This window comes from Lycium barbarum, chromosome 4 (genome assembly GCF_019175385.1).
Source record: "Lycium barbarum isolate Lr01 chromosome 4, ASM1917538v2, whole genome shotgun sequence".
NCBI lineage: Eukaryota > Viridiplantae > Streptophyta > Magnoliopsida > Solanales > Solanaceae > Lycium > Lycium barbarum.
The window spans coordinates 135,076,841-135,090,530 of record NC_083340.1 but is presented as its reverse complement, the minus strand read 5'-3'; the positions used below and the strand labels follow the sequence as shown (position 1 = coordinate 135,090,530).

The window sequence follows — 13,690 nt, the reverse complement described above, 5'->3', positions numbered from 1 at the left end:
TGTGCTTATAAGTTGTAAATCATAAGTCATGAGTTTTGATTAGTTTTGACTTACTGTTTAACAAACGCGTAAACAATGCTAAAAGTGATTATAAATTTACCCAACAGCTCTCTAAATAGACACAACTAGACCAGAAGAAGAATGTTAAAATAGGAAAGGAGCACGTGGGGAAATGGGAAAGAAAAAGAAAGGAAAGACCAAATTTTTTAGATTAAAATACATATATAAAAGGAAAAGTACATCTTAAATATTCATTAAACTGTAATTACAAAATTTTATTGCTTTGCTAATAAATGAATAATTAACTGAAATAGTGGTTTTACACCAAACAATGAAAACATTTGACACAACGATATTACCTTAGAAGAAACTCCCATTGATTAAGCGACTAAAATTGATATACAAACATAAAATGTACTGAAAAAAACAACGTTAAGAGTTTTTAGTAGACTGCAAATTTGTCAAGTACATACAGCTGTACCTCTGAAAGCTCCACATTCTTTAATTTAAAAAGTCAGAGTTCAAGGCCGTGTGATGTACTTATATGACTCAAAAAGACTGAATAAAATTGCCCCACTTGTTTAGTTTCCTTATATTTTAATTCTTTCTCATTGTCTTCCAGATCTTGATGTTGTAACTGAAAACCAATACCCAAAAATCCATTCTTGCTGTTAAAGTACTTTGAAAGTTTCAGTTTTTTCAGTTAAAGATTGGATTGTTGGATCAAATTAGGTAGATGGGTATGGCAGGTGTCCAAGAAAATGGACATGGTGAGATGGTTTTGTCTGATTTTCCACTGGGAAGCAAGAACAAGTATAAGAGGATGGATTCTGAATATGCTGAAGATGATGATCCTTCACAGAAGAGTACTAGAAAATATGTTTTTGGTTGTGCTGTTTTTGCTTCTCTCAACAATGTTCTCCTTGGCTATGGTAAATCTTGTATAATTTGACATGTCTGCATTTTATCCATAAATTGAGAATCAAAGTATTAGTATTTCTTATTAAGCAAGTATGTGATTGAAACTTGATGTTAGCTTTTCTAATTCCTAACCGTTGACTTTATTCAAGATTTATGTACATTACTCTACCTTGTGTTTTGAGTTGTGACTTTTGCTGGACTAGTTTGTACTAATTTTGAGGAGGACTGTTACAGTCAAACCTCTCTGTAACAGCGTCGTTTGTTCCTATAGTTTTTTAGCTGCTATAGAGAAATGTTGTCATAGAAAACATATAATATAACATAACAAGAAAGATCAATTCCGCAGAAAACATTGATGTTACAGTGAAATGTTGTTATAGAGAGTCTGGCTGTATTTTTCTAGAGTAGTGGTGATAATTGAAGCAGCAAACTAGCAAGTGTGAATGCTTGTCTCTGGAAAAAATGTATGTGATTCAAGTTTGAAGCCTAAAATCCTTTGGCAGGGAATTGATAATTTTTTTATAACAACATAGTTCCAATCTTGGAGTTCTAGGGATGATATTTTATTGATCTGAAATATCTGATTACATATTTGGAATGGATTATAGCTTGGGCGGAACCAGAAACTTATTTAAAGGAATTCCAAAATTTCTAGAATGTCACAGTTGTAATTTGAACATATGACGTAAAGCAATTTTGAACACCCTTTTACTATACTTGAATTTTTCTCCATGTCAAGGGGATTCAACAGCTCACATATAACCAAAAAAAGATCATTTTTCCTCTATTCGCACAATGTAATTTCCCCATGAAGAGGGTTCAGTTGAACCCCCTTGACACTACTTAGTTCCACCACCTAATTAATATCCTTACACCGAAAACTGTAATAGCAAGGAAGAGACTCCCTCCTTTACCATGCAAAAGAATGATCTTCTAGAAGCAAGAAAAAGAGAATTTCCTCAATAAATAAATGAATCATTAGAAACTCTTAGACTAGGGAATGAAGTCCTATCATGACTAAATAAAATCCACAGCTTTCTAGGCGGATCAACTTCCCTGGATACATGAATATCCTATACACTTTGTGAAGCAACGTTGAGCAGTTCATCAGCAACAACATAATCTTCTCTAGAACAATGCAGCAAGGAGAAGAACATGTGAATGGAGCTTCTATTACATAATAATGTATTCTTTACTTTTTTTGCATTTAATCCAGAAAAATGTTTACCTAATAGTCCAGTTTCTGCAAGTTCGAGTTCGTTATTAGTGGAAAGAGTAACCTACTTTATCTAGTGGGATACAAAATAAAGAGTGAAAATGCTAATCTCCCTAACAAATTGCGCGTAGTACTTAGGGATATGCGTTATAATGCTTTTTGAACATGAACTACCTACTTTAACTTTGGCTTGATTTCAATGCCTTATGTTCTTGATTTGCAGATGTAGGTGTCATGAGTGGAGCAATCTTATTCATTCAAGAAGATCTGAAAATAACAGAAGTTCAACAAGAAGTTCTTGTTGGTGTTTTGAGCATAGTTTCACTTTTAGGTAGCTTAGCTGGTGGAAGAACATCAGATGCAATTGGTAGAAAGTGGACGATGGGGTTAGCTGCTGTTATATTTCAAATAGGTGCCGCTGTAATGACTTTTGCTCCTTCCTTCGAAATATTAATGGTTGGAAGGATTTTAGCTGGAGTTGGCATAGGCTTTGGTGTCATGATTGCACCCGTCTATATAGCTGAGATATCGCCAACAATTTCTAGAGGCTCGCTCACATCATTTCCCGAGATTTTCATAAATCTAGGAATTTTACTCGGTTATGTATCTAATTATGCATTCTCCGGTCTTTCAGCACATATAAGCTGGCGGATAATGCTTGCTGTTGGAATTCTTCCTTCAGTCTTTATTGGAGTTGCTCTCTTCATCATCCCCGAGTCACCAAGGTGGCTGGTCTTGCAGAACCGAGTAGAAGACGCAAGATCGGTTCTAATGAAAACAAATGAAAATGAGTCGGAAGTTGAGGAGAGACTAGCCGAGATACAACTCGCTGCTGGAACATCAAACACAGAGAAACCCGTGTGGCGTGAATTGTTGAGCCCCTCTCCTGCCCTACGCAGGATGCTGATCACAGGTAGGGGGTGTCAAATGGGCGGGTTGGGCTGAATTTGGGCGGGTCAAAATGGCCTGAGTTAATAAAAACTACTTGGGCTGAAATGGGCTAAAAATGCTGGTCATAACCCAACCTGCCCGATTCTTACTAAGTTTTAATTTCTTTATTTGTTCTTTTATGTTTTTGTATTACCTAATAAAACTATTATTTTTTCGTTATTATGGCTATGTATAACATATCAAAAAGAAAATGTCTTTCTGAAAATATGTTGACAAGATTTTTTTTTTTAAAACTATTTTGACAAGATTTCTCATGAGTCAATTTGGGATATATCATCACAAGTTTTTGATGGGTTGAAATGAGTTGAGCTAATAAATGGGCGGGTCAATGACTAGCCCAAACTTGAGCGGGTTATGTTTTCATGGCTAATTCTGTCACCCCTAATCACAGGTATTGGAATTCAATGTTTCCAACAGATCACTGGAATTGATGCCACTGTTTACTACAGTCCAGCAATTTTCAAAGCAGCTGGTATTGAGGATGAATCAAAACTTCTGGCTGCTACGGTTGCTGTGGGAGTCAGCAAAACAGCATTTATACTAATAGCAATCATTCTCATCGACAAAGTCGGGAGAAAGCCGTTGCTCTATGTGAGCACGATCGGTATGACTACATGTTTGTTTGGCATGGGGATCACTCTCATTTTAATGAAAGAAGGATCAATTAGCATTGCGCTAGCCATACTATTTGTTTGTGGGAACGTAGCATTCTTCTCAGTGGGGATCGGTCCAGTCTGTTGGGTTTTAACGTCCGAAATCTTTCCCTTAAGGGTTCGTGCTCAAGCATCAGGACTGGGGGCAGTAGGTAATAGAATGTGCAGTGGGTTGATTGCGATGTCTTTTCTCTCAGTTTCGCGTGCAATTACTGTTGGTGGAACCTTCCTAATCTTCTCAGTAATCTCTGTATTATCAATTGCATTTGTCTATAAATATGTTCCAGAAACAAAAGGCAAATCGTTGGAGCAGATCGAGTTGTTATTTCAGGATGAATATGGATTTCGAGGAGGTGAAGTACAACTTGGAGATGTTGAACATCTAGTGCAGAAGTGAAACAAAAGTCCTTGTTGATGACATGTTAAATACACTGATTGACTCATTATTCATTTAGTGAAGTTTTGGAGAGGCTATTTGATATGGCCATATGCAAATGCCACTACAATTTTCTCCTTTGGGGCATTGGGGAGAAGCGGGGATCGCAGGATACATCTTACTTATAACGAGACAGACATAAAAATTGATGCCTGAGATAGGATATGTAATTCTTATTTATCAAAAGAATCACATGTAGCAGACACATGTTGAACATATTTCAGAGTATCTATTGTTTTATTGATTAAATGAAATGAGGGTTACTTCTTTGGCTGCAAACTTCACAGAACTTTGTATGCAAATGATTTATGTTAACTACAGCATCATTCTGTTCTTTGATTTTCTTGGAGCCAAATATTTGGATTTGCAAAGCTCTATATACACTGGTAGGGAGAAAGTCTGTGTCCATCCTACCCTCCCCGTACCCCACTTGTGGGATTACACCGGGTATGTTGTTGTTGCAAAGCTCTATACACATTCCTCAACCAATGACATAGGAAACAAGAAGATAAACAATAAAATCAGTTCAGAAACTTCGATTAGCTCAATCTATTAATAATCATGATCAATAAGTCATGACCATGCAAGTCGGAAATTCATTTTATGGTTTGAAACAAGCTTCTTGACCAATACTTACAGTCCTACAGGCCTTTTGGTCACATAAAACAAGTTTATTATGTGCATGTGTTTTCTGATAATCAGGTACTAGCACATTGTGAAGAATCCAGTTTTTCACGAGCACACCAAAGTACACATCAATATTACTTGTTAATTTGTCCGAGACAAAGTTGGGGATTGTTTGGTTGACTTGCAACATATGACTTAGTGCTTCTTAACTAGCTGATATTACGACAAAGCTTCTCTCTATTGTGCAACATCATTTCTTAGTTGGCAAGTTGGATATTGCATCCTTCCCATTTGACAAGAGGTGTTGGAGTTAAGATGAAGGCTGAATAGTCAGGACTGGACGATTCATTTGGACGGCTAATGGCAAATTCCACTTTTTTGACCCCTAATTAAGTTTTATCTAGTGTTTCAAACTTAGATTGTTTGACTTAGCTTTTTTTTTTTTTTTTCCCAAATGTGCTTATTTTAAAAAAGTGAGGTGTTTGGCCAAGTTTTTGGGAGAAAATAAGTGCTTCTGAAAAGTTGCAGAAACAGTTTTTCAGAAGCTAAAAAAAAATAGTTTTTGCGCAAAAGCACTTTTTAAAAGCTTAGCTAAATACTAATTGCTGATCAAATGTGTTTTTTTAATTAATTGGCCGAACAGAAACTGTTTTTCGCCAAAAGTATTTTTTTGTAAAACACTTTTTGAAATAAGCTGATTTTATAAGCTTGATCAAATAAATTATTATTCAAAGTTTAACCCCTTTTTAATGCGTAAATAAAATTCCAAAGCCCGCGGGCTGGATTGGGCTGGGCCAAGCTGATCATATTGCCAACTCTAAGTGAAAGCAATGTGAAATGGACTCTAAAAATATCTCACTCCAAGGATTTGGGATGGGTTACTTGAGTATATAATAAGCTTTTCTTTGCTCTGTTTTCTTCAGGTGTGGCTAATGAAACTCAGAATCTAACTTCAGTTTTTTCAACCAAATTATCAGTTGTGTGTCAATTCTTTCTTTTAATTATTCTTTTTAGCTTTTCCATGTCATCTAATCTTACTTCCTTCATCAAATGGTTCAGTAATCCATCTCAAATTCTCCCAACAATTGGCTCATTCACTTAATTTTAATGAGACCTTTTGCAGTTAGAAGTGACCATGGCTGCATCCAAGCATAGTAGCAAATCAAAGAATCCCATAGAAGAAGAAATACACTGGCAAATTGATAAAGACAAGAACTTTGAAAGGCAACAATGGTGGCCAGTTTCTCAAGAAACTTCCATGTCTAACAGGCCTTTCAAGATGATAAAAAGTCCTGAAAGCCAACAACACTCTTTTCAATCCTCTGTTTCATATAGTACTCCCACATACTCTGTTTTTCCATCCTCTGTTTCATATAATACTCCCACATACTCTGTTGTTCCATTTTCTCCTCCATCTTTATCGTCGTCTTCGTCTAGCGTTGTGTTTCCTTTAGCCTTAGATGGAACTCAGCAATCCAAGGAAAGTTTACATCAAATGAGATCAAATAACACGCCTCTGTTTCGCCCCATGCATCAAGAACATCAGCAAATGATCTCATTTTCAGCTCAATATCCACAAAATATTACAGGGCAATTCGGCACTTTCCAGAACCAGCTGTGCCATTTGAATGAAACACTGAATGCAAGTTCAAGTGGGAGTATGATGACGGTGAATAAATCGGGACAGGAAAACAGGGGTGCTCTGTTTCATCCTTATTTGACGACGAAACTCTACAGAGGAGTGAGGCAGAGGCATTGGGGCAAATGGGTAGCAGAAATTCGTCTTCCTCGAAAAAGAACTCGTCTTTGGCTTGGAACTTTTGACACAGCTGAAGATGCAGCCATGGCTTATGATCGCGAGGCGTATAAGTTGAGAGGAGACGATGCTAAGCTCAATTTCCCTGAACTTTTTCTTGATAAACATAAACGGAATACCCCCGAATTGCAAATTTCCCATCAACCACAACCTGAAGGTGAGAATTTAGAAGAGGACTCGGGAATCGGGTCGAGTGAGGTTATAACTGGTGATGGAGTTCAAGGGAATGTGGAGAATTCTGATACGTCGTCGCAATTACTCCTATCTGATTTCGAGGCTTGGTTTAATGCAATTCCAGAAGATTCGGGTCCAGGAAGTCCTTTTTGGGATGATTCGCACTTTGGGAATGTCCATTATAATTCTAGTCCTGCTAAACAACCGGAAAAGACTAGACCATACGAGCACTTCCCTGGGGGTTACCAATTCTAGTACTACTCTCGTCCAACCACGCTTTAACTTTGGAGCTTTAATGGGATCTAGTACGTTAGTGGTATGATCACATTCCCCCGGCCATCCTACCCTCCTAGCCAAGAGCCTGTGACCATTCAATGAATTGTCTTGTGTTACTAAGTTTCAAGACGTTCACTGAATCATCCGTCACAATGTTTTCATACATTCATTCACTAGAGGAACTTGCGTTAGGCTCATATGTCATTTGATGATTTACCCACCATCGTTCTTCCTAGCTTCTCTCTTCTCAACCCCATTTTAATTATCCGTCTTTCGATCAATATTTTGATCATCTTCTTGATTTCTTTCACGGGTTGCATATTTTTGGTCAGGCCTGTGAAATTAGTTCACCATTCCATCTCTGTTTCATCTATTTTCTCACTGGTTACCAGATTTTTCATGGAACAACCTGTGTTTACTCTTTGGAGAGCCTTTTAACTCTTCAATTTATTTCCCCTTAGCCTTTTATTGATTGCCAAATGTTAGATTTTCTATTAATTTTCCTTCTTCCACCAGAATCATCATCTGCAAAATGGCTGCATATTTTATGCCTTTCTTGCAACGTGGTACTTTCATTAATATATCTAGTTGTGTGTTTTATTATGTTTTCAGCTTCTCTAGTTTGGGAGATGTTTTTTTGATATCCTACTATTGATGGAGTACTTCTTACTGTTTTCAGATTTGTGTGTTGTTTTCTGTAAAATATCAGTTCAGAAGTTATCCTGTTTTGATTTATTTTGCATGTTCAAACTTCAAATCCAATTGAATTGTGGTACACCTACTACCATTTCGCGCCATCGCGGTTAACAACCTTTAAGTCACTAACTATGTGGTATCATTAATGTGTTCAAAACAAATGCTTCTTTCATCTTAAATTATTTATCGTGTTTCTCTTTTACAAATCTCTTAAAAGTTGGGAGAGATTTTTTTACTATTTTGTTCTGGTCTTAAGATATAATTCATTTTCATTAATATGCAATCAATTTAGAAATATAAAATTAAAACATCAAAATCTCTCTTCATTTAATATTTTATTCTACAATTGAAGTGTTTGTAGTTTTCAAGAACAGGTACTACTACGCGTAAAATGGAAACACGACAATTGAAGTGCTCGTTTCGTAGTCTTCAACAGAGGCGGATCCAGAATTTAAATCTTGTGGGTTCAATTTTAAGATATTTAGTATTGAACCCTTTATATTTTAAAAGTTATGGGTTCATATCTACTATATCTTACAGTTTTAATAATTACTAAAACGAAATTTTTGCTCCGTGTCGAAAGTTAGGGGTTCAATTGAACCCCCACTTAATAGGCTAGATACGCCTCTGGTCTTCAAGAACAATTACTATTACGCGTAGAACAATTATATTTATTCTACAATTGAAGTGTTAGTTTTTTAGTTTATTATTCGGTGTCCGGTATTCACATGCATTAGAATTCAATTAATTCGGATTCACGCCACGTAAGGTCCAGTTAAGAGGAAAGTGCTACCTAACAGGATTTTTTCCATATGAAAAATTCAAACTCAAAACCTCCGATTAAAGATGAAGAGGTGCTATCCATCCCACTGCGTCCTTTGTTCGTCACATATTACTAAAGTCTACAACATCTTTGATTAACAACAAAAGGTTATCGTCAATTGTATAATTAGCGTGCTTTCCGTGGTTAATATCCTTTCTTCTTTTTTAAATCTAACTAGAACTCAGTCTGATATTGACAAGAAGTTTGGTTTGATAAAAGTGGGGCCATTGGCCGTCCCATGAGATCATCATTATTTTTTTATGGGAAAATGATAAGCTTAAAAATTGTCAATTCCTAATAAAAGATGAAAAAATCTTAATATTGTTGTTAGATAGCTAATGATTAGGTTTAAATGTTTAATGGTCCTACCTTAAACTTAAAGCATGATGAACATTACGTCATGGTGCGGCTGCTGTAATTTGATCTATAGAATAGAAAATTAATTCCCATGTCAATTGTTTAATGGCAATGTCCTTTCTAAATGTCTGCAAGACATTTTCCTAGGATGTGGTATTTTGCCAATGAACAAACTTTTATATTAGAAGTTGAGCAATCATGCATAATCCTAGGGTCTTTACTAGTACATGTTAACGAATATTCTTACATCTGAAGTACTCTATATGATTATATAAATTGATAACAATTTGTAAAAGAGTTAAGGGATCATATGTTGCAGAGAGTATTTTATATGGTGATTAACATTGAAGGGATTTTAAACGGCAACTAAATGCTAATAATGTAATTATTGTAGTGAATAATCTCGTATTAGAAGGAATGAAGAAATGTTATATAGGTATTACATACGTTTAAGGGCATTTTCATCTTTAAATTCGTTGATAGTTACACTGCTAATACATAATTATATACCATATTATATCAAGTAAAAAAAATTATATACAGATTTCTCATAACACGTGTATTATTTAACTCCACCAACAAAATACGACATTATAAGTTATGCGGTAATTACTTTTTCTTAAGAGCAACCAAGCTTTACATTAGTTCTGGGATCATTTTTCTATTCCCTCCATTTATTATATATTATTATACGATGCAAATCCTTCGGTGAGATAAAAGAATGACGCTTGTCTTTTATCTGAAAACATTTTAACTTTAATTTTTTTCATTTTTCCTTAACGACATGTTGTTATAGCCATAGAAATTTCATGTCATGTTTAAAAGCACTAGTTGTGATGGTGTTTTTGATATGTTTCAGAAGTCTTTCATCGACGTTACAATGAGAAGGGAGTCTTCACACAATGACAAACGTTGTCACCATGTGATTAGAGTGGTGAAAATAACCTCTAGCAGAAATGTAAGGAAAATTGCGTTTCAATGCGGTCCAACTCTTCTCGAAATTCTGAGCGTAGCAAGAACAGAGTGCACCGAACTACTCTTTCCATGTTACACTGGTTCGATGTAAGTGCATCAAACCAAATGAAGAATTCATAGTACCGAGCAGAAGAGTTACCGGATGTACTTAGTAGGAAACACCCAAATACATGCCCATTCTGGGCTTCTGGATGCTTTAGCTAGGCCCAGTCCATCAGCATATGCTACCTGCCTGCCCATATATCATAAGTTTTGCTCTCCTAAAGTCCAGTTTGGTTGTGTATTTATTTCATTTTATTTGACACATTCAACTATTTAGAAACTCTTTAATTTTAACTTTGTCATTTTACTCATACTAACGTGATTTTATAGGAATGACAAAGCATGCTACATACCACTAGATTATAGGAATTCTTTTGGTATGTCATATTATGATGGAAGATTTGGGGAAGGAGGAGCAGGCTTAAATTATTCAAACTCTCTTGAAGACAAGCGGAAGAAATGTTTCTTCTTTACCTCAGTACTCAACTGTCCCACATAAAATGGATATAGATACATAGCGTCCAGGTATTTAAAAAGATTATCTAACATGTACCTAGTCTAGTACATGTATCGTACTTTAATTAAGTTTCCCTTTTTTCCTAGTATATAAACTAGCTAATACTCTAATCATGAACTAATCAAATAATGCTCATGTATCACACATTTAAAAAGCCTTTTCTTCCTCTAACACAGATTAAAGTTTTACCCATAAAACTACAAGTTCTATTCAACACCATCATATAAAATGAAATGAAGAGAGTTTAATATGATCTGCTAAATAGTTCCAAAAGGTAAAGAGGCAAAAATCAGTTTGACATGGTCCTGATACTTTCTACATACCTATCAAAGTATTACTTCTTTCACTCAGGGAATCTCTTCAAGGAGAATGTTAATGAGAAATGCATAAATCTAATGAATTCTGTATAACTCCCCACAACAAAAATTAAAAAGGAAAGACACATACAAACACACATTCTATTTGTTATGCTACTGTTATGAATGACTCTAATTCCTTTCTGCTAGCATTTCTTTTGCAGTCTCTCTTTCTTGAGAGCCTTGAACTTAGCTGCAATTTCATCATAATCTGGAAGCTTCGGATGGACATATCTTTTCGGAGATGATTCTTGAACTGGAAATGAACTTGACCGAATAAAGTTGTCATCTTTAGGCCTTTCAGGTGGCATAGTCGTTGTTCTCAAATAAGAGTGCTGATTTTCTTTTCTTGGCCTTAAATCAGTCATTGCTGCTGATGATGAGAAAGTAAAAGAACAACATTCTTGACTTTCCAAATGATCCCTTGCATCCTTTATAGCGATAACTCTCGTCTTTTGCAGGGGGATAATATCCATATTGCTATTAGTACTATCCATCTTTAACAGTAAGGGAAAGAGAGGTTCTTTGAATATGAATAGCCTCTGATCTTGGAAATTCAAATCTTTGCTCAGAATAGACTCAAACTCCTCAATGTCACCCAAGCATATCATCTCCTCAGAATTTGAAACCCTTTCCTGCTCATTATTCTTCAAATAGTGCACTGAATCTAAACAAATGTGCCCAATTGCTGATGAATAATCAGTAGATAAAATATTTTCTTTTGTCGCGATGTTGGAATTATTCAATCCTTTTCTTCCATCCTTCTTGTGATCAGTTTGAGCATCAAGAATGGTTTTATTTGCCTGCAGTTTCATTAGATAAAGAAACAGGATGATGTTTGTGATAATAAAAATAGATCTCTGCAACAATTAGTTGGTCGGATTCACTGTTTACTTTTCCTAGCTAGTATACATAGATTAAATGCGGTTATACACACGTTATACATATTCTATACATATATTATACATCTATCGCCAATTTTAAGTTTAAGCGATTGGGTGGACAGCTATTATACATAGAAGCAAGATGTGTGAATATGCCTTTTATTTTACTTTCTCTGTTCTTTCTCCTTTCATGCACATTTTGATGGACTGCATAACATATTTTACCTGCTCTTGTTGTGATTCATTTCTGTATTCAAGAAGCAAAGGTCCTTGTCGAAAGCAACTCCTTGCTATTTCATCCACCAATCTGTATTTCACTTCATTTGAAACAGACTTTATGCACAGGTTCTCTTTTACCTGTATATTCAAAAATAATAACAAAGTCTATTAAGTTACAACCATAATTAACTCTCTATAGTTTGCACAAAAACAAAAACAAAAAAAAAACTTTGTAAAATATGGACAAACCTGATGATCCACAAGATTCCCAGGAAGCAATTCAAGGGCAGATGTTTCGAATTTCTTCCCATAACGCTCGCCAAAGAGCTTCCTGATCACCGGAAGCTCTGGTAAATCACCAAGTCTTGCTGATGCAAATATGAGGCTCGACACTGCTTCAATGATTTCATTTGGACAGTCCCTAAACCAAATAACAGATGACAAAAGTTAATGCGTTTAACTTTTTATACATATTACCTAAAAGATAACTACAGTACGGTCAATAATAAAAGTATCAATAACCTGCTATAATGCAAATTAATTAGGCATAAAAACTATTACTAATTCCTTACTTGTGTCTGCGGATATATGGAAGGTTAATAAGGATAAATTCACAGAAGTTCTCCAATAAGTCATATACTACCAACATATTTTCATCCATAAATAGCTGCTCAACCTGAAAATATAAGAAAAGACAATAGAACAGTCATCAATTCTGTTATGTGGACAAAAAAATCCAACAAGCTAGTAGGGGATATGTTAATAATTTGAAGTAAAAAAAAAAAATTATAAATCTATGCAAACCATTAGTAACTTCTGTTAAGAATCCATATATCTACCAAAACAAAATGTGAATTTTTGATGGACATTTCAATCAGAATGCCGTAGAAATACGAAATTTTCGATGAAATATCCGCCGGAAACAGTCTTCGTACGTACCCTATCAAAGACAATTTGATAATGTCCATGTCTGAGTAGCTGCCCTAAGTCATCTCTCAACTGCTTAACAATGCAACTTCTCTTGTTCTTCAACAGCTTGAGCCGACACGTAACTCTTTTAATCAAATTCTTACTGCCACAGAAAAACAACAAATGCAGTAATTACATTAGCTTAATTTTACTCAATTCTTTGTGAGGAAATTAATGATGAAGAAAGGGAAATTGAGCTTACCATTTAGTAGCTTTTCTCCACCTAAAAAGTATATCAAACATGTCTGCAGAAGTACCAAATAAAAAAGAAGTTGATGGCTTGATAAGTAATTCTTTAGAATGCAAGAACTGTATGACACAACAGATACCTTACAGGGTAGCGCTAACTTTTTAAATTGATCAACGCGAGTGAACTATGCTTAGAGAATTATGGCAAGTGAAAAGGAAATTGAAAAGGAGTAAAGAGCATAAAGTTGAGAGGCTACTGCTTGTATCTTTACTTTTCAGTGATTATAGCAGCTAAAAGCCTAGAAGAGAAAGTAAAAGAAAGAAAATATTCTTGGCTGAAGAATATATGAACTGAACCACCAGTGATAAAGTTCGTGTTTTTATATAATGTTAGGTGGTTAGTTTAGGATATAGGTGAAATTAACGAAAAATATGAGAAGCAGCTTTTAACTGCTCTAGTCCACTATGCTAATAAGTTACATAAACATTAGCCCATGAATTCCACTCACGTTCGTTAATTTCTTTTACTTTCTTCGCGCCATTTTATTTACCGTATTCTGATCCATTCTTTTCCTATTATCTATCTTTAAAGA

The 13,690-nt window shown here is 35.2% G+C and overlaps 3 protein-coding genes across 3 annotated transcripts; 2 read left to right on the top strand and 1 right to left on the bottom strand.

Annotated features, from left to right (window-relative positions):
• The first annotated feature begins 520 nt into the window (after positions 1-520).
• LOC132636596 (probable polyol transporter 4) lies at positions 521-4,511 on the top strand. Its single transcript, XM_060353538.1, has 3 exons — positions 521-932; positions 2,361-3,050; positions 3,480-4,511. The coding sequence occupies exons 1-3, from the start codon at positions 737-739 to the stop codon at positions 4,136-4,138; spliced, it is 1,545 nt and encodes a 514-aa protein (XP_060209521.1). The 5' UTR covers positions 521-736; the 3' UTR covers positions 4,139-4,511.
• A 1,342-nt stretch (positions 4,512-5,853) lies between these two features.
• On the top strand, positions 5,854-7,148 carry LOC132638639 (ethylene-responsive transcription factor ERF053-like). The gene has a single exon (XM_060355451.1). The coding sequence runs from the start codon at positions 5,940-5,942 to the stop codon at positions 7,047-7,049; it is 1,110 nt and encodes a 369-aa protein (XP_060211434.1). The 5' UTR covers positions 5,854-5,939; the 3' UTR covers positions 7,050-7,148.
• Positions 7,149-10,726: 3,578 nt separating this feature from the next.
• Positions 10,727-13,369, bottom strand: LOC132638638 (uncharacterized). Its single transcript, XM_060355450.1, has 6 exons — positions 13,111-13,369; positions 12,879-13,011; positions 12,512-12,615; positions 12,189-12,360; positions 11,946-12,077; positions 10,727-11,639 (listed from the first exon to the last, which is right to left on the bottom strand). Exons 1-6 carry the CDS (start codon positions 13,149-13,151, stop codon positions 10,983-10,985), a joined length of 1,239 nt encoding a protein of 412 aa, XP_060211433.1. The 5' UTR covers positions 13,152-13,369; the 3' UTR covers positions 10,727-10,982.
• Between the last annotated feature and the right edge of the window lie 321 nt (positions 13,370-13,690).

What these genes read in the sequence shown, in the direction of transcription:
- LOC132638639 (XM_060355451.1), top strand. Translation starts at nt 5,940, where the DNA reads ATGGCTGCATCCAAGCATAGTAGCAAATCAAAGAATCCCATAGAAGAA.
- LOC132636596 (XM_060353538.1), top strand. Translation starts at nt 737, where the DNA reads ATGGGTATGGCAGGTGTCCAAGAAAATGGACATGGTGAGATGGTTTTG. An exon ending in CAATGTTCTCCTTGGCTATG is followed by an intron (nt 933 to 2,360) that starts GTAAATCTTGTA and finishes CTTGATTTGCAG; the next exon opens with ATGTAGGTGTCATGAGTGGA. An exon ending in ACGCAGGATGCTGATCACAG is followed by an intron (nt 3,051 to 3,479) that starts GTAGGGGGTGTC and finishes CCCTAATCACAG; the next exon opens with GTATTGGAATTCAATGTTTC.
- LOC132638638 (XM_060355450.1), bottom strand. Translation starts at nt 13,151, where the DNA reads ATGTTTGATATACTTTTTAGGTGGAGAAAAGCTACTAAATG. An exon ending in CCATATATCCGCAGACACAA is followed by an intron (nt 12,361 to 12,511) that starts GTAAGGAATTAG and finishes TATTTGGTTTAG; the next exon opens with GGACTGTCCAAATGAAATCA. An exon ending in GGAATCTTGTGGATCATCAG is followed by an intron (nt 12,078 to 12,188) that starts GTTTGTCCATAT and finishes TTGAATATACAG; the next exon opens with GTAAAAGAGAACCTGTGCAT.